The following is a 19,141-nucleotide window of genomic DNA, read 5'->3' as shown; positions in this document are numbered from 1 at the left end:
TTTCGCTGACTCTGTACCTTACTAAGCATGATATCCTTCTCTAGGGGTTGGTCCCTTAAAAATAACTGATTAAAACTCATGTTTGATAATAGATCGCTCTGTGATTTATGGCATGACTCAGGAGTTCAAAAGTATTGAATGATGTCCCTGTATAAAAACTCCTTCCATTCTCACCTGCTTATTTATGGCTACGACACTTCTCTGCACTTACATTTATTAAAAAAAAAAAAAATTAAGAATAAAATCAATGCTGAAATCTCATTCTAGCACTAAGTAGCATTTATCAATGTATATACATGAACATATTGGGGATAAAAAGGGCATAATTCATCTCATTAAGAGAAATGTTTCTTTTAAAATTATGCATTTTATAAAATAAATGATCAAAATGGTTATATAGTTAGGTTGCTTTGATCAATTGTACACTACTAATAATTTTTATAATTCAATCCAGAAGAAATTTAATACTTAGAGCCTTAGGATGACTGAATTTTTAAATTTATACACACACACACACAGGAATGACTTGTTTTTGCTGCAGAGACGTAATGAAAGGTTGACCAATAAAGAGACCTTCCAGAATAAAAATATAAATAAAATTTATATTTTTATTTTATAAATAAAATAAAAAAAGATAAAATTCTGTGGGGGAAACAGAACGGAAATATGAGTTCAAGGAGAAAAAATGATGGGAAATTTCTGACTGTTAGAGAGCCGGTGCAGGCTTTTTAAAAATGCATGATTTGTTATCAAATTGCTCTCCATTGGATATGTTTATTTTAAAGTGCCAATATTTGCAGTGTGCCAAAAATAACACCATTTGCAATTATTTAAACGTATAATAAAAACCTTTAGATGCCAAGTTAAAAACATATATATGGGACAGAGCTCTTCAAATTATTATGGGAACAACAAGAGAGTCTGAAGACTATTAATCTAACTGACTTCCTTTCACACTTTGTATCGTTCTGTTCTTCTTTGTGCCCATCCTAGTGACATTTCCCCAAGACCTGGCATCTCAGCAACTCACTTCCTTCATCAAATCTTCCTAGATCACCACCACAGCCCAAAATGACCACTCCTTCTCTTGGAACACTTAGTGTTTAACACCTTTGACACATATTATTATTCTTTTAAGTAGATACAGTTCTTGCTACCTGCCAGGCTTTACATATATTAATTCATTTAATCCTCACAACATCCCAGCAGTAGACCCTATCGTAGTTAACACTTTCCAGATGATGAAACTAAGGCAAGATCAGTAGTAATCCGCCCAAGGTCAAGCAGCTATTAAGTGGCAGACCTGGGATGGCTGCTGGAAGTGAAATGAAGGCAAGTTGACTAGCAAGTCCGAGCTCTCCACCACTATCCACCACTGCCAGTTGCTACTGAGTCGATTCCAACTCATGGCGACCCCATGTGTGTCAGAGTAGCAATGTGCCCACAGGGTTTTTCAGTGGATGACTTTTTTGAAGTCGATCACCAGGCCTTTCTTCTGAGGTGCCTCTGGGTAGACTCAAACCTCTAACCTTTCAGTTAGCAGCCGAGTGTATTAACTATTGGCACCACCCAAGAACTCTTTAATCACTATATTTCCCCTTTACTTCCCACCCTGTGTCTTTTATCTGAGCTCAGAACAACACATTTGTGGGTGATAATACCTCCTTGCCAAGAACCTGTGCCTACGACACAGCAGCTGCTGTCAAACAGCTCCCAAGATAACCTCTAAGCTCTGAATTTGTGTAACCAGAACGTTCTTATAGTCCCTTAAAATAACCTTCTCTTTCATGCCTGTAGGGAATAATCAGGTTTGGCACATAGCTATTTATTTCATTTTTTAAAAGTTCCAATTAACAGTAAAAAAAATCCTTAGCAGTCAATTGCATAGTTATGATATTCCAAAGATGTTTTAATTACCTAAGTCTTTCTAGCCATAACTTAATGGTTTTTACTCTTAAATTAAACTAAATATGGAACACAGTTCTGGAAAAAAATGAAAGATTGATTGCAAACGATTTTAATTCTCATGAGTCTTTTCAAGGATATAAAAAACAACTTCAGTGAAGCTCCGAGGTCTTGTCTACAAGGGGTGGGGGGGGCACTCCAGGGATAGAAGCCCCAGGTTCAAACATGGATTTAGAAGCAGGGAGTCAAGCATAAGAGATTTTACGCAATACTACGATGGAATAGGAAGAAAGGCCTGGCAATCTACCTTCAAAACTCAGCCGATGAGGAGGCGGAGCCAAGATGGCGCATTAGGCAGACGCTACCTCGGATCCCTCTTACAACAAAGACTCGGAAAAACAAGTGAATCGATCACATACATAACAATCTACGAACCCTGAACAACAAACACAGATTTAGAGACGGAGAAAGAACTAATACGGGGAAGCAGCGATTGTTTCCAGAGCCTGGAGCCAGCATACCAGTCAGGTACGGCACAAGCATAGAGAGCTGCTCCACCCCCCTGAACTAACTCCGGGAGGGGGACCAGCCGGTTCCACGGGCGGCGTGGGACGCAGCCGATAGGAGAAGTCCCCGGGAGGCAGTGACTGGTCTTGGAGCAGAAAGAGCAGCGTCTGAGCCGGGGAACCGTCCCGCAGGGATTTGGACTGGATGCAGGTACGGCAAAACACGGAGAGTTGCTCCACCCCCCTGAACTAACCCCGGGAAGGGGCCCAGCCGGGTCGCACGGGCGGCGTGGGACGCAGCCGGTAGGAGAAGTCCCCGGGAGGCAGCGACTGGTATTGGAGCGGGGAGAACAGCGTCCCAGCCAGGACACTCGGTCACGGCACAAGCACGGGGAGCTGCTCCACCCATCTGAACTAACCCCGGGAGGAGGCCCAACTGGTTCTCGGAGGCGGCACGGCCACGTGGCTGGAGGGACAAGAAGTCCCCGGGAGGCAGCCACTGATTTTGGAGTCGAGAGTGCACCGTCCCAGTAGGGGAGCCTTGACGCTGGGCGTGGGGCTGGAAGCAGAGGATCTGACCTTGACTCCAGCGGGCCAGACCCCCCGGGGGCAATCTCCACACAGCCAGCACATATAGGCGAGGCACCCGCGGGAATCTCAGATATAATAGTCATTACAAGCAAGACAAGCAACTCTGGCTATATTCTGAGGTGCTACTCTCCTATCTCTCTGTTCCCTCCCCCACCCTCCCCAGGCGGCTTCATTAACATCTGAATAGCCTGAGCCAGAGGGAGAACTCTGATAGGGATCTGACTGCATTTTTTTTTTAGCGGATTTTCTGGAAAAACTAGTTTCCCAGTGATGGCTCGGAGAAAACAATCCATATCAAACCACTTAAAGAAGCAGACCATGACAGCTTCTCCAACCCCCCAAACAAAAGAATCAAAATCTTCCCCAAATGAAGATACAATCTTGGAATTATCAGATACAGAATATAAAAAACTAATTTACAGAATGCTTAATGATATCACAAATGAAATTAGGATAACTGCAGAAAAAGCCAAGGAACACACTGATAAAACTGTTGAAGAACTCAAAAAGATTATTCAAGAACATAGTGGAAAAATTAATAAGTTGCAAGAATCCATAGAGAGACAACATGTAGAAATACAAAAGATTAACAATAAAATAACAGAATTAGACAACGCACTAGGAAGTCAGAGGAGCAGACTCGAGCAATTAGAATGTAGACTGGGACATCTGGAGGACCAGGGAATCAACACCAACATAGCTGAAAAAAAATCAGATAAAAGAATTTAAAAAAATGAAGAAACCCTAAGAATTATGTGGGACTCTATCAAGAAGGATAACCTGTGGGTGATTGGAGTCCCAGAACAGGGAGGGGGGGCAGAAAACACAGAGAAAATAGTTGAAGAAATCCTGACACAAAACTTCCCTGACATCATGAAAGACGAAAGGATATCTATCCAAGATGCTCATCGAACCCCATTTAAGATTGATCCAAAAAGAAAAACACCAAGACATATTATCATCAAACTCACCAAAACCAAAGATAAACAGAAAATTTTAAAAGCAGCCAGGGAGAAAAGAAAGGTTTCCTTCAAGGGAGAATCAATAAGAATATGTTCTGACTACTCAGCAGAAACCATGCAGGCAAGAAGGGAATGGGATGACATATACAGAACACTGAAGGAGAAAAACTGCCAGCCAAGGATCATATATCCAGCAAAACTCTCTCTGAAATATGAAGGCGAAATTAAGATATTTACAGACAAAGATAAGTTTAGAGAATTTTGCAAAAACCAAACCAAAGCTACAAGAAATACTAAAGGATATTGTTTGGTCCGAGAACCAATAATATCAGATATCAGCACAACACAAGGTCACAAAACAGAACGTTCTGATATCAACTCAAATAGGGAAATCACAAAAACAAACAAATTAAGATTAATTAAAAAAAAAAAATACACATAACAGGGAATCATGGAAGTCAAAAGGTAAAAGATCACAATAATCAAAAAGAGGGACTAAATACAGGAGGCATTGAACTGCCATATGGAGAGTGATACAAGGCGATATAGAACAATACAAGTTAGGTTTTTACTTAGAAAAATAGGGGTAAATAATAAGGTAACCACAAAAAGGTATAACAACTCTATAACTCAAGATAAAAACCAAGAAAAACGTAACGACTCAACTAACATAAAGTCAAACACTATGAAAATGAGGATCTCACAATTTACTAAGAAAAACACCTCAGCACAAAAAAGTATGTGGAAAAATGAAATTGTCAACAACACACATAAAAAGGCATCAAAATGACAGCACTAAAAACTTATTTATCTGTAATTACCCTGAATGTAAATGGACTAAATGCACCAATAAAGAGACAGAGAGTCACAGACTGGATAAAGAAACACGATCCATCTATATGCTGCCTACAAGAGACACACCTTAGACTTAGAGACACAAACAAACTAAAACTCAAAGGATGGAAAAAAGTATATCAAGCAAACAATAAGCAAAAAAGAAGAGGAGTAGCAATATTAATTTCTGACAAAATAGACTTTAGACTTAAATCCACCACAAAGGATAAAGAAGGACACTATATAATGATAAAAGGGACAATTGATCAGGAAGACATAACCATATTAAATATTTATGCACCCAATGAAAGGGCTGCAAGATACATAAATCAAATTTTAACAGAATTGAAAAGCGAGATAGACACCTCCACAATTATAGTAGGAGACTTCAACACACCACTTTCGGAGGACAGGACATCCAGTAAGAAGCTCAACAGAGACACGGAAGATCTAATTACAACAATCAACCAACTTGACCTCATTGACTTATACAGAACTCTCCACCCAACTGCTGCAAAATATACTTTTTTTTCTAGCGCACATGGAACATTCTCTAGAATAGACCACATATTAGGTCATAAAACAAACCTTTGCAGAGTCCAAAACATCGAAATATTACAAAGCATCTTCTCAGACCACAAGGCAATAAAACTAGAGATCAATAACAGAAAAACTAGGGAAAAGAAATCAAATACTTGGAAAATGAACAATACCCTCCTGAAAAAAGACTGGGTTATAGAAGACATTAAAGAGGGAATAAGGAAATTCTTAGAAAGCAACGAGAATGAAAATACTTCCTATCAAAACCTCTGGGACATAGCAAAAGCAGTGCTCAGAGGCCAATTTAGATAGATAAATGCACACATACAAAAAGAAGAAAGAGCCAAAATCAGAGAACTGTCCCTACAACTTGAACAAATAGAAAGTGGGCAACAAAAGAATCCATCAGGCACCAGAAGAAAACAAATACTAAAAATTAGAGCTGAACTAAATGAATTAGAGAACAGAAAAACAATTGAAAGAATTAACAAAGCCAAAAGCTGGTTCGTTGAAAAAATTAACAAAATTGATAAACCATTGGCTAGACTGACTAAAGAAATACAGGAAAGGAAACAAATAACCCGAATAAGAAACGAGAAGCACCACATCACAACAGAACCAAATGAAATTAAAAGAATCATTTCAGATTATTACGAAAAATTGTACTCTAACAAATTTGAAAACCTAGAAGAAATGGATGAATTCCTGGAAAAACACTACCTACCTAAACTAACACATTCAGAAGTAGAACAACTAAATAGACCCATAACAAAAAAAGAGATTGAAACGGTAATCAAAAAACTCCCAACAAAAAAAAAGCCCTGGCCCGGACGGCTTCACTGCAGAGTTCTACCAAACTTTCAGAGAAGAGTTAACACCACTACTACTAAAGGCATTCCAAAGCATAGAAAATGACGGAATACTACCCAACTCATTCTATGAAGCCACCATCTCCCTGATACCAAAACCAGGTAAAGACATTATAAAAAAAGAAAATTATAGACCTATATCCCTCATGAACATTGATGCAAAAATCCTCAACAAAATTCTAGCCAATAGAATCCAACAACACATCAAAAAAATAATTCACCCTGATCAAGTGGGATTTGTACCAGGTATGCAAGGCTGGTTTAATATCAGAAAAACCATTAATGTAATCCATCACATAAATAAAACAAAAGACAAAAACCACATGATCTTATCAATTGATGCAGAAAAGGCATTTGACAAAGTCCAACACCCATTCATGATAAAAACTCTTACCAAAATAGGAATTGAAGGTAAATTCCTCAACATAATAAAGGGCATCTATGCAAAGCCAACAGCCAATATCACTCTAAATGGAGAGAACCTGAAAGCATTTCCCTTGAGAACGGGAACCAGACAAGGATGCCCTTTATCACCGCTCTTATTCAACATCGTGCTAGAAGTCCTAGCCAGGGCAATTAGGCTAGACAAAGAAATAAAAGGTATCCGGATTGGCAAGGAAGAAGTAAAGTTATCACTATTTGCAGATGACATGATTATATACACAGAAAACCCTAAGGAATCCTCCAGAAAACTACTGAAACTAATAGAAGAGTTTGGCAGAGTCTCAGGTTATAAAATAAACATACAAAAATCACTTGGATTCCTCTACATCAACAAAAAGAACACCGAAGAGGAAATAACCAAATCAATACCATTCACAGTAGCCCCCAAGAAGATAAGATACTTAGGAATAAATCTTACCAAGGATGTAAAACACCTATACAAAGAAAACTACAAAGCTCTACTACAAGAAATTCAAAAGGACATACTTAAGTGGAAAAACATACCTTGCTCATGGATAGGAAGACTTAACATAGTAAAAATGTCTATTCTACCAAAAGCCATCTATACATTTAATGCACTTCCGATCCAAATTCCAATGTCATATTTTAAGGGGATAGAGAAACAAATCACCAATTTCATATGGAAGGGAAAGAAGCCCCGGATAAGCAAAGCACTACTGAAAAAGAAGAAGAAAGTGGGAGGCCTCACCTTACCTGACTTCAGAACCTATTATACAGCCACAGTAGTCAAAACAGCCTGGTATTGGTACAACAACAGACACATAGACCAATGGAACAGAATTGAGAACCCAGACATAGATCCATCCACGTATGAGCAGCTGATATTTGACAAAGGACCAGTGTCAATTAATTGGGGAAAAGATAGCCTTTTTAACAAATGGTGCTGGCATAACTGGATATCCATTTGCAAAAAAATGAAACAGGACCCATACCTCACACCATGCACAAAAACTAACTCCAAGTGGATCAAAGACCTAAACATAAAGACTAAAACGATAAAGATCATGGAAGAAAAAATTGGGACAACCCTAGGAGCCCTAATACAAGGTATAAACAGAATACAAAACATTACCAAAAATGATGAAGAGAAACCAGATAACTGGGAGCTCCTAAAAATCAAACACCTATGCTCATCTAAAGACTTCTCCAAAAGAGTAAAAAGACCAGCTACAGACTGGGAAAGAATTTTCAGCTATGACATCTCCGACCAGCGCCTGATCTCTAAAATCTACATGATTCTGTCAAAACTCAACCACAAAAAGACAAACAACCCAATCAAGAAGTGGGCAAAGGATATGAACACACATTTCACTAAAGAAGATATTCAGGCAGCCAACAGATACATGAGAAAATGCTCTCGATCATTAGCCATTAGAGAAATGCAAATTAAAACTACGATGAGATTCCATCTCACACCAACAAGGCTGGCATTAATCCAAAAAACACAAAATAATAAATGTTGGAGAGGCTGCGGAGACATTGGAACTCTCATACACTGCTGGTGGGAATGTAAAATGGTACAACCACTTTGGAAATCCATCTGGCGTTATCTTAAACAGTTAGAAATAGAACTACCATACAACCCAGAAATCCCACTCCTAGGAATATACCCTAGAGATACAAGAGCCTTCGTACAAACAGATATATGCACACCCATGTTTATTGCAGCTCTGTTTACAATAGCAAAAAGTTGGAAGCAACCAAGGTGTCCATCTACGGATGAATGGGTAAATAAATTGTGGTATATCCACACAATGGAATACTACGCATCGATAAAGAACAGTGACGAATCTCTGAAACATTTCATAACATGGAGGAACCTGGAAGGCATTATGCTGAGCGAAATTGGTCAGAGGCAAAAGGACAAATATTGTATAAGACCACTATTATAAGATCGTGAGAAATAGTAAACCTGAGAAGAACACATACTTTTGTGGTTACGAGGGGGGGAGGGAGGGAGGGTGGGAGAAGGTTTTTTATTGATTAATCAGTAGATAAGAACTGCTTTAGGTGAAGGGAAAGACAACACTCAATACATGGAAGGTCAGCTCAATTGGACTGGACCAAAAGCAAAGAAGTTTCCGGGATAAAATGAATGCTTCAAAGGTCAGCGGAGCAAGTGCGGGGGTCTGGGGAACATGGTTTTCGGGGACTTCTAAGTCAATTGGCAAAATAATTCTATTATGAAATCATTCTGCATCCCACTTTGAAATGTGGCGTCTGGGGTCTTAAATGCTAACAAGCGGCCATCTAAGATGCAGCAATTGGTCTCAACCCACCTGGAGCAAAGGAAAAGGAAGAACACCAAGGCCACATGACAACTAAGAGCCCAAGAGACAGAAAGGGCCACATGAACCAGAGACCTACATCATTCTGAGACCAGAAGAACTAGTTGGTGCCCGGCCACAATAGATGACTGCCCTGACAGGGAGCACAGCAGAGGACACCTGAGGGAGCAGGAGATCAGTGGGATACAGACCCCAAATTCTCATAAAAAGACCAAACTTAATGGTCTGACTGAGACTGGAGGAATCACGGCGGCCATGCTCCCCAGACCTTCAGTTGACACAGGACAGGAACCATCCCCGAAGACAACTCATCAGAAATGAAAGGGACTGGTTAGCGGGTGGGAGAGAGACGCTGATGAAGAGTGAGCTAATGATATCAGGTGGACACTCGAGATTGTGTTGGCAACTCTTGTCTGGAGGGGGGATGGGAGGATAGAGAGAGAGGGAAGCCGGCAAAATTGTCAAGAAAGGAGAGACTGAAAGGGCTGACTCAAGAGGGGGAGAGCAAGTGGGAGTAGGGAGTGAGATGTATGTAAACTTATATGTGACAGACTGATTGGATTTGTAAACGTTCACTTGAAGCTTAATAAAAGTTATTAAAAAAAAAAAAATCAGCCGATGAAAACCCTATCAATCACATTGGTCCAATCTGCAACCAATCATGGCGATGATACCAGGCAGCATTTTGTTCCACTGTTCACGGGGTCTCCATGAGTCACAGGTTGACTCGACAGCAGCTAACAACGGCAGCAACAAGTTTTCTGAAGGCTCTTCAGTAGTTATATCTACCTGACCGTCTTTCTACAGTTTAGGAAACTGAGTCTCTAAGAAATAAAAGGACAAACCCAAAGTCCCTTTAGTTTGCTAACTCCCCATGTGATTCTCTTATATGTTTAATTAGACAAAGCTCATTTTGACTCTCTAAAGGTGAAGGGTCATGCTACGAATCCAGTTAGGTTTGTATATTCGAAATTGCTCACAGAAAAACGAAGCGACCTCTCTTTGATTGACTGTTAAATATGCCCAAGTAACGAAATTATTCAGCCATTTCAGCCAACGGAAAATCCTTTTTTCAATACTTTTTGATGGCAGTTCATTACATTTTACCTCCAGGCTACTTGTTTTCTTTTAGCAAGATCCATTACATATAGTACTTTCATAATATGTTGGTGGAAAACAGGGCAAAAGTATTGCATTTAAGATATTTCTCCTAAGGGTTGAAACATAGTTTACACACATGGTCGCTCACTCGCACACTAGCCTAGTAGAACACAGTCCTGAGGTAAACAAACAAACCTGAAGGTACGTATTTTAACAGATCTGGGACCTGAACCTTGCATCAGTGAAAATGTACAGACACACTGGTAACCCGCAGCAACTTAATTCTTCAAAGTAGCTGTTGATGTCTGAAAACTAGGGCACTAAAGTCTAATAATTACAGCTCTGAAGACAAATGAAGCCACGGCCCGCACATGTCACTTGCTGATCATTATGTCACCGCAAGGCATGTGCTTTTGTGAGGGTGCAGTATCAAATATCACACAAGGGGATACAGGGGTTTGTGTGTGCACTGTATTCAATCTTCTAATTCAAGAATGACCAAAAAAGTTAAGGTAGCCTATAGAACACCCTATTTTATAGGCTACTTTATGCCTGGAGTTTCCGTTTTAATGAAAGATGACTACACTACAAGGAAAATTAATCCCCACCTCCCCTACCTTTTCCTCTAGAAAATGCTATTTTCTACAAACTAAAAAATCTTTTACAAATCATAAAATAGTTCCATTAAAAGCAATTCATTAAATTATGGGTACTAGAGTTCTTATTTAACTTGACACAAGGCAAGGGATTATATTTCATTAGAGTTCTCCAAAATTGCTCTGATCTTGAAGCATTTTTAAAGCCAGCGATACCAAACCAAGAACAAAACAAAAAGTAGGAACTGGGGTTGAGAAGGAAGAGGTGACATGCATGGAGCTGAGAACCAGCGACATGCAACAATATGTGTACTGTTTGATGAGAAACTAGTTTGTCCTGTAAACCTTCAACTAAATTAAAAAAAAAAAGTAGTCTGAACTGAGCCTTCTTAACTCAGTTTGTTACAAAAACAATAATTACCAAATAGTTTATATAATTCGAGAAGTGTTGTTTGATTTCTGTTCTTGATTTTGCTTTCTCCCAAAGTTTAAGCTGGACAAAAGTTACTTTGGGGACAAATGGATGAAAGAGCAACTAAAACAGAGGTGAGAGAATTTAAGAGTATTTTTTTCTGGCTACTGTTACTTCAGTTTTTAAAGAGTATTTCAGGTAAACTGCCTTTGAAAGCCTTAATATGAATTGACAACTTAATAAAGATAATCTGTAATATTAACTCATTTTATTTCTTTCCCCTTGCTGCTGAGACATGATAAAATCTTTTCCATAATTTATTGGGTAAGTAATCTAATACAATTATAATATGTAACCATAAAATATTAATAGTCTCTCTCCCCCAACCCTCATTTCTTTACAGAACATAAATCTGGTAGCAACCAAAACCAGGCTCTTTAATAATCATCCAGATAACTGCATCTAGTCAGTTTCAAGGATGCAAAATTAGTATATACTCAAAAAAAAAAAGTTTAATAAGTTAAATTCCAGCATAGATATATTTTGCTATTTCAAGAAAAGTTAGGTCCCTGGGTGGTACAAACAGTTTGTTCTTGGCTACTAACTGTAAGGTTGGCAGTCTGAATTCATCCAGCGGTACCTTGAAAGAAAGGCCTGGTAATCTAGTTAAGATCACAGGGTTTTCTACTCTGACACACATGGGGTTGCCATGAGTCAAAACCACCTTGAAAGGAACCCTTTCATGAACGAATTATTTTCTGCTTGGAATTTTTTGTTGATATCATGTGTTTTCATTAAAGGAAGCGTGCTGAATCATTGAGTGTGTCTGAATTTTTGGTAGGCAGGATGGATTTTTTTTCTTACCCCCTCTCACAGCCCCGGTAGCTTGGTTACTAACCAAAAGGTTGACAGTTCAAATCCACCAGCCGCCCCTTGGAAACTCTATGGGGGCAGTTCTACACTGTCCTATAGGGTTGCTATGAGTCAGAATCGACTCAACACCAATAGGTTCCTACAAGCCTACCCTCACCGTCCCGAGGTACATATGTTATACTACTAATTCTACCCCAGAGTATCCCTTCCCCAGCGTCCACTTGGACATATGTGTGCCACATAAAAATTCTGAAAATTTCTATTTTTCCTACCAAAAATTTAGACACCTCAGACAATATCCTGTAAAAACAGTAATTTGCAGCACATGCCTGTTTTTTCAGTTTCAAACAGTCATAAAGGCCCCCACCTTGCAGCACCATGTGCTCTTAGTAGGAAAGCAACTTCCCAAGAAATCCCAGAGGCTGAAAAAGTGGTTGCAGCATCTACCGTAGTTCATGAACAGGTTAAAAATAAAAAGCTGGTCCTATAAAAGCCTGGCTGTTGGCTGAAGTTTTCACTGAACGTAAGACAAAGCCACATTTTGCCTTTGAATTTTGATCAATCATCCAGATGCCTGGTTTACATGAGGCCAAACTTCAGAATATCGAAGATCATTCAAGTATTTCACAGAGCCCTGACCTTTCAAGCATCGCTTAGTACAGAGGCTTTGGCACTACAGGACTAAACCCCCGAAGACTGATTACTCTTTTCAGGTACTTTGAACACCTACAGATTCAAACACCCCGAAGCCTTCGCATCTCCATAGATCTCAAGTAGCGATTTAATTAAAACCCCACTGAACCAGGATCCAGACAACCTGAGCCTTCAGACAACATTATTGTTGTTAGGTGCCGTTGAATCAACTCCAACTCATAACAGTCCTATGTACAACAGAACGAAGCACTGCCTGGTCCTGTACCATCCTCACAATTGTTGCTATGCTTGACCCCATTGTTGCAGCCACTGTGTCAATCCATCTTTCTGAGGGTCTTCCTCTTTTTTGCTGATCCTCTCCTTTACCAAGCATGATGTCCTTTTCCAGGGGCTGATTACTTCTGAAAACATGTCTAAAGTATGTGAGACGCAGTCTCACCATTCTTGCTTCTAAGGAGCACTCTGGTTGTACTTTGTTCTAAAACAGACTTGTTTGTTCTTTTGGCAGTCCGTGTTATATTCGATATTCTTCGCCAACACCACAGTTCAAAGGCGTCAGTTCTTTTCTGGTCTTCCTTATTCATTGTCCAGCTTTCACATGCATATGAGGTGATTGAAAACACCATGGTATGGGTCGGGTACACCTTAGTCTTCAAGGTGACATCTTTGCTTTTTAACACTTTAAAGAAGTCTTTTGCAGCAGATTTGCCCAATGCAATACACTGTTTGATTTCTTGACTGCTGCTTCCATGGGCACTGATTGTGGATCCAAGTAAAATGAAATCCTTGGCAACTTCAATATTTTCTCCATTTGTGATGATGTTGCTTATTGGTCCAGTTGTGAGAATTTTTGTTTTCTTTATCTTGAGGTGTAACCCATACTGAAGGCTGTGGTCTTTGAACTTCATTAGTAAGTGCTTCAAGTCCTCTTTACTTGAAGCAAACAAACATTTCTGCGTAACGCAGGTTGTTAACGAATCTTCCTCCAATCCCGATGGCCCGTTCTTCTTCATATAGTTCAGCATCTGTCAGTCTGTCGTACTATGGGGCTTGCATGTTGCTGCGATGGTAGAACGTATGCTACTGGTATTCAAATACCAGCAGGGTCACCCATTGCGGACAGGTTTCAGCTGAGCTTCCAGACTAAGACAGACTAGGAAGAAGGACCTGGCAGTCTACTTCTGAAAAGAATTAGTCAGTGAAAACCTTATGCATATGAGCAGAACGTTGTCTGGTGTAGTGCCAGAAGATGAACCCCTCCGGTTGGAAGGCACTCAAAAGACAGCTAGGGAAAAGCTGCCTCCTCACAGTAGTCTACCTTAATGATGTGGATGGAGTCCAGCTTTCAAGACCTTCATTTCCTGGTATGGCACTACTCAAACTGAGAAGAAACAGCTGCAAACATCAGGCAATGGTGTGAAAGAAAGAAAGAAAAGATAGAAGTGGGCCACAGAGGATCCTGAAAAAAGGCTCACTCTCTACAACGGGCTTATTTAGGCGGGGAGGAAATTTTTTGAGAGGGGCTCAATTATAAGCACAGGACAGCCTAGTTTGGAAGGGAGCCTTTCAAGTAATCATGGTATCCTTACCTCCCACCAACCACTTTCATGTTGAAAAAAGACCTGCTCTGGGCCAGAGAGAGAAAAAGCTTCATGTGTTAACTGGAGTGGTTTTATATATGCTGGTTTCAGGTTCAATTCAGAGAAGTACACTAAAAGTTACCTGGCAAAGCACTCTAAGTTATCTTCGCATTGTACTTATTTATCTGTCATTCCCCATGAACTTCTGAAGCTTTCTGCTTTCAAGCTACAAAAATCTAATCAGGAAAAAATGATTCAGCCCAAGTTTATTCTACGTACTGAGAGATCCAGAGGCAATCTGAGGTTTGTATCTTTATTTTTTACTATGCTAATAGTCCAAGTGCCCTATTCAGAATAACCTCTATTTTTTTATCTGGCCAATCGAACCTCATTTTTAAAATGCCTCAATTACCTAGAGGTCAGACTTCTGGAGATTTCAAGCACTGGAAGGAACAGTATTATACTTTGTCACTTTAAAATATTTCCATAGCAGTGAGCCAGCGGACTATGAGCACCGAGTAAAAGTGAAAATAGGTGAAAACCAAGACTTCAGTGGATGCTCGAGGTGCCAAGACAGGTCAGTCTGGTGATAAAGGAGAGAGGCACCTGCCAATAGGCAATGTCCACCAGAGCCAAGCCTCTACACCATAACACCAAGGAGAAGAAAAACAACCTAGGAAAGAAACATATGAGAGAAGAAAAATAAAGAAAAGAGGCAGAAACCAGGCAGAGATCAGAAAGGGGTAAGCTGAGAGTAGAGAAATGCTGAGTAAAAAGCCAGTCTGGCCACCCTGGGGGACCAGGAGCCAGTTACATCCTAGAGGCCCTCATCCTTGCCAAGGGCTGTAAGCTGCTTGGGCAGTCCTTGGAAATGAGGTGGGGAAAAGACAACATGACCATTTAGTTCTAACGAGCGTGTATTTGCTGGAATAAGTCAACAACCAAGTCAGTCTATTAATTTCCATGGTGGACCACTGAAGTGTGACAAGCTCAACTACAGCCACTAGCAGCAGAAGAGGGCCACCTACTTTATGGAAACTGCCCTGCAATACGAGATTTAAGTCCCTGGATGACCCAACGAAAACTCAGGAGAGGCACTGATGTTGACAGGAGCAATTAAATAAAAGCCAAAGCAAATCATATAATTGATTAAGAAGTGAGAATTCTGTGATGACTTGTTTCAGCATTTGCTTCAAAACCTAGCCTATCTCTGAATATGACTGATGAAAACAACGGTAAACTGAACATGTGCCATATTGCACTCAGGAAGAACTTTTCCATTAAAAAGTAATGGGTTTAGGCAAAATTGAAAAATAGGTAAGTGCACCCTTAGGTGTGATAATGCTATTTTCTACCATAAAATGAAACCTTTGGTGATAGCTGGAAAATGTAATTTCAGAGCTCTCAGAGTATTAAACAATGGCTTGCTCAAGAATACAAATGGATGGTCAAAAGCATTGTTTCTGCCTTACTAGAAGTTTGGGGAGATGCCATAAAATATTCTTTGAGAACTACAAAGTTTCCTACAGGTAACAAAGTAACTGCATAAACTTTAGAAGTCACACTTAGGACTCAGTGTCTCGTGTTCTTTTTACCACCTTCCAGAACTCTGACTTCTTGATTCAACCTATGAATCACGGGTTATTCTAAAAATGTACCATATTTTTACCTATAAAATAGAATGAGAAAGTTTACCTGTACCCGAAATTTTAGCAAAAGGCAAACTAATTAAAGTCAAAGTTAAAAAAGAGTTAAGTAAAAGCAAAATTAAATTTAGACCCTGAAATAAGAAAACTGAATTTCAGCTATCTAAGAAATCCCTTTATTCAGAACATCGTGAGCACCCTTTTATTCTCCACAATACCTAAAAAGTAAATAATGCATGTTCGTACATCTTATAATTAGTCTGCGTGATGCTTTATTTTCTACTTGTATGAAGGTTTAGGGGAAGAATATTTTTCCTTCTCTAATTTTTTAAGTTTAGCTAACAGCACAGATAATCTTAAATAAGGACTTCTATGAGGTCTTTTTCTGAGAGAGTTGATATCATGGTAAATGGCCTGCTTACCAGGGTTAAATATGTGGCTAGAAAACTACTCTCTTCTAAAAACACTGAATTCAAAAGTCAACCAACATAACTGCAATTCTGAGAGTGTTTGGGATCCACAGCTCTACCCAGTTGGTTTGGAAGGACCGGTTGCCCAGGGTTAAGTTCCTACAGGGATCAAAAGCCAATTTCCCAACACTTTGGTTAACAGAGACACAAAAATTGCTCAATACTGTTCTAAAAGCAATAAACAACTGTCCGATTTTGTACTCTAAGAAGAGTTGTGAACACACAAAACTGGTTTAGAACACTTTTCTTTCAAAATCCAATGCTATCCTCTATTGCGATATAGTCTACATTCAAGCCAGGCTCTGTGTGTGTGTGTGTGTATACATGCATGTGCACGTATCACAGCAGTGGTATGTACAGTGGCCCATTAATTGAAAGCCACATTTGATATAATTTCCACTTTATAAGAAACAAACAACAACTCCACACTGTTTTTAGGTTAGAAATACGCAGTCTCTAGTTAATGGGCTCACTGCTAAGACAAATGTGGTAGAAATGAGAAGGTATACATGGGAAAAGCCATGTGTAAGAAGGGGCTAAATGTTTTACCATTTTTTATTACCAAAGGGTAAATATTATATTTTAAGTCATGCTAAAAGTATGATGCAAGTTTAAAAAATTACATCAGCTCCAAAAACCAACTGCTATTTAAAAAAAAGACATAATTAAGAAAAGCAGGACTTCAAGGAAAGTACAGGTACATTTCACAGCCAGGTTTCTCTGTTTCCTTACCCTGCACGTGGTAGAGCCGCACTCTATGTGTAATGTGGTCAAAAAAGCAAGTCACTTCTGAGTAAATCCTTCCACGCGTCACTCTGACAAAGGGCAGTGTGGGGTGCCCATAGAGCTGAAGAGAAAATGACATTTTTAAGAAAAATATATTTGCTTCCAAGCTTTTCCAAGAAATATTCATTATTGTCTCCAAAATGGCAAATGTTTATCACCTGATATTTGCTACTTTAAATGAAAACCAAACCTTACAATGTACCAGAATATAAACTTGCTGCAAATATTGATTATAAGGTTTTCATTATAAACACTGAAGAGAGAAAATAAAAATGTTCACAACTTGATTGGCCTAGTGATCCACAAATATGCCTCCCCGGTATAAAAATTTCTAATTAGGATTCCTCTATATTATCAATACAGTTATTTCATAGAATTAGAAATGGTTCCACAGCACTGACATTTTCTCAAGCAGACATTTAACACAAGCATGGCCCCCTAATGTTCAGGGGTCAGGGCACAGGGCAAGGAAAACCACAGGGAGTCATCTAAACAAACAGGAGGCAAGATTCAAAAACACAGTTTAATCACACTTAGGCTTACTGTGCTATAAAACATACTTGAAGATGGAGCTGGATACAAAGCAAAATTACAAACTTGAAAAAACTACTTGGAAATCACTGGTTTAACCTTCATTATTTAGCATCTAAATTCAAGAAAATATGAGAAACCACATAATTTAAGTGGCATAGGAACAAATTTAAAGCACTTCTGAAGAATTTATTTTCTTAAGTATTAGAAGTCTTAGCGTGGCAATGGCATAAAAAGGCCAGGTTTGCAATGTGAGCTACTTTAGTATATTATTTTCAGAATTGTGTAATTTCCTTCCAAATATACCTCTTTGGCTAGGGAAAAACATTCTGAAATTAATATAATGCTTTTACACTTGACAAAGTGTGTGCATCTACCACACAGCGTGAAACAAAGGGATGAGAACCCTGGATGGCAATTCCTGGGCTCCTGCCTCTTTCCAATACTGCCTCTTTCCTGGATGGTCATTTAATTTCTCTTTGTAAATATATGATAATATAGAATTTGATCTTCCTATCTGACATTGCTATGTTGTGTTGTGTGCTGTTGAGTCAATTCTGACTCATGGAGACCCTACAGGACAGAGCAGAACTGCCCCATAGGGTTTCCAAAGAGTGGCTGGCAGATTTGAGCTACTGACCTTTTGGTTAGCAGCCTGAGCTCTTAACCACTTTGCCGCCAGGGCTCTATCTGACATTAGAGCTATTTTAATGATAAAACGGCCTTAAAAAATTAGTTACTGTTATCTATGCATAATATTCCATAACAAAGCTACTTTTTTTTAAAAAAAAAAGCGTAAGACCAGTCAAATGAAACAAAATACCTGTCCAGTTTCAAAAGCTGGTAAGAAAATTCTGACACAGTTTACACTTAGGATCCACTGCCCATCTGTAATACCTACCATAAGCTGTTGTGACCTTTCATTAATTCCTCAATGATTTAAAACAAACAAAAACTAGAATTCTTAGTGTGGCCTACACGATCCCTTACGATCTAATATTTGATTCTGGTTAGCAGGTTTTCCTACAACTGCAGAACAACAGTAACTTTTTCAGGACACAGGCCCCTAAGCAGCAAAAAAAGAAGGTGGATATTGATACTCAGGCAGGGAGTCCTATATAACTATGAAAGCAAAGGAAGAAACTCTAAAAAAAATACAGAATTGACAACACAAAAACCAAAAACTACTGTAACAGAAAAATAAATAACAGATTAAATGACAAACTGGGAAAATTTTGCAAAGTAGGAAAAAAGAATGTGTTTACTATTGTTGTTTTTGGGTACCATCGATTTTCAATTCAGTGACCCGATGTGAGAGAGCAGAACTGCCCCACAGGGGTTTTCTAGGCTATAATTTTTACAGGAGGAGATCACCGGGTCTTTCTCCCGCAGAGCCGCTGGGTGGGTATGAACCGCCAACCTTTCGGTTAGCAGCTGAGCACTTAACCACTGTGCCACCATAAACCACTTGTGTTTACTATACTATACACAAAAACTGATTTCAGGGAACTTAAGAAACTCACACACATAAA

The 19,141-nt window shown here is 39.2% G+C and overlaps 1 protein-coding gene across 1 annotated transcript in view; it reads right to left on the bottom strand.

The window, feature by feature from the left end:
• MAN2A1 (mannosidase alpha class 2A member 1) overlaps nucleotides 1-19,141 on the bottom strand; it is a 180,989-nt gene that overhangs the window by 36,529 nt on the left and 125,319 nt on the right. The window contains exon 16 of the mRNA XM_049871853.1: nucleotides 17,025-17,139. Coding sequence (XP_049727810.1) covers nucleotides 17,025-17,139 — 115 coding nt within the window. The remainder of the gene's footprint in view (nucleotides 1-17,024; nucleotides 17,140-19,141) is intronic.

This window comes from Elephas maximus, chromosome 2 (assembly GCF_024166365.1).
Source record: "Elephas maximus indicus isolate mEleMax1 chromosome 2, mEleMax1 primary haplotype, whole genome shotgun sequence".
Lineage (NCBI taxonomy): Eukaryota > Metazoa > Chordata > Mammalia > Proboscidea > Elephantidae > Elephas > Elephas maximus.
Note: the sequence above shows the minus strand (reverse complement) of the source record. Positions and strands in the feature narration are given on the sequence as shown.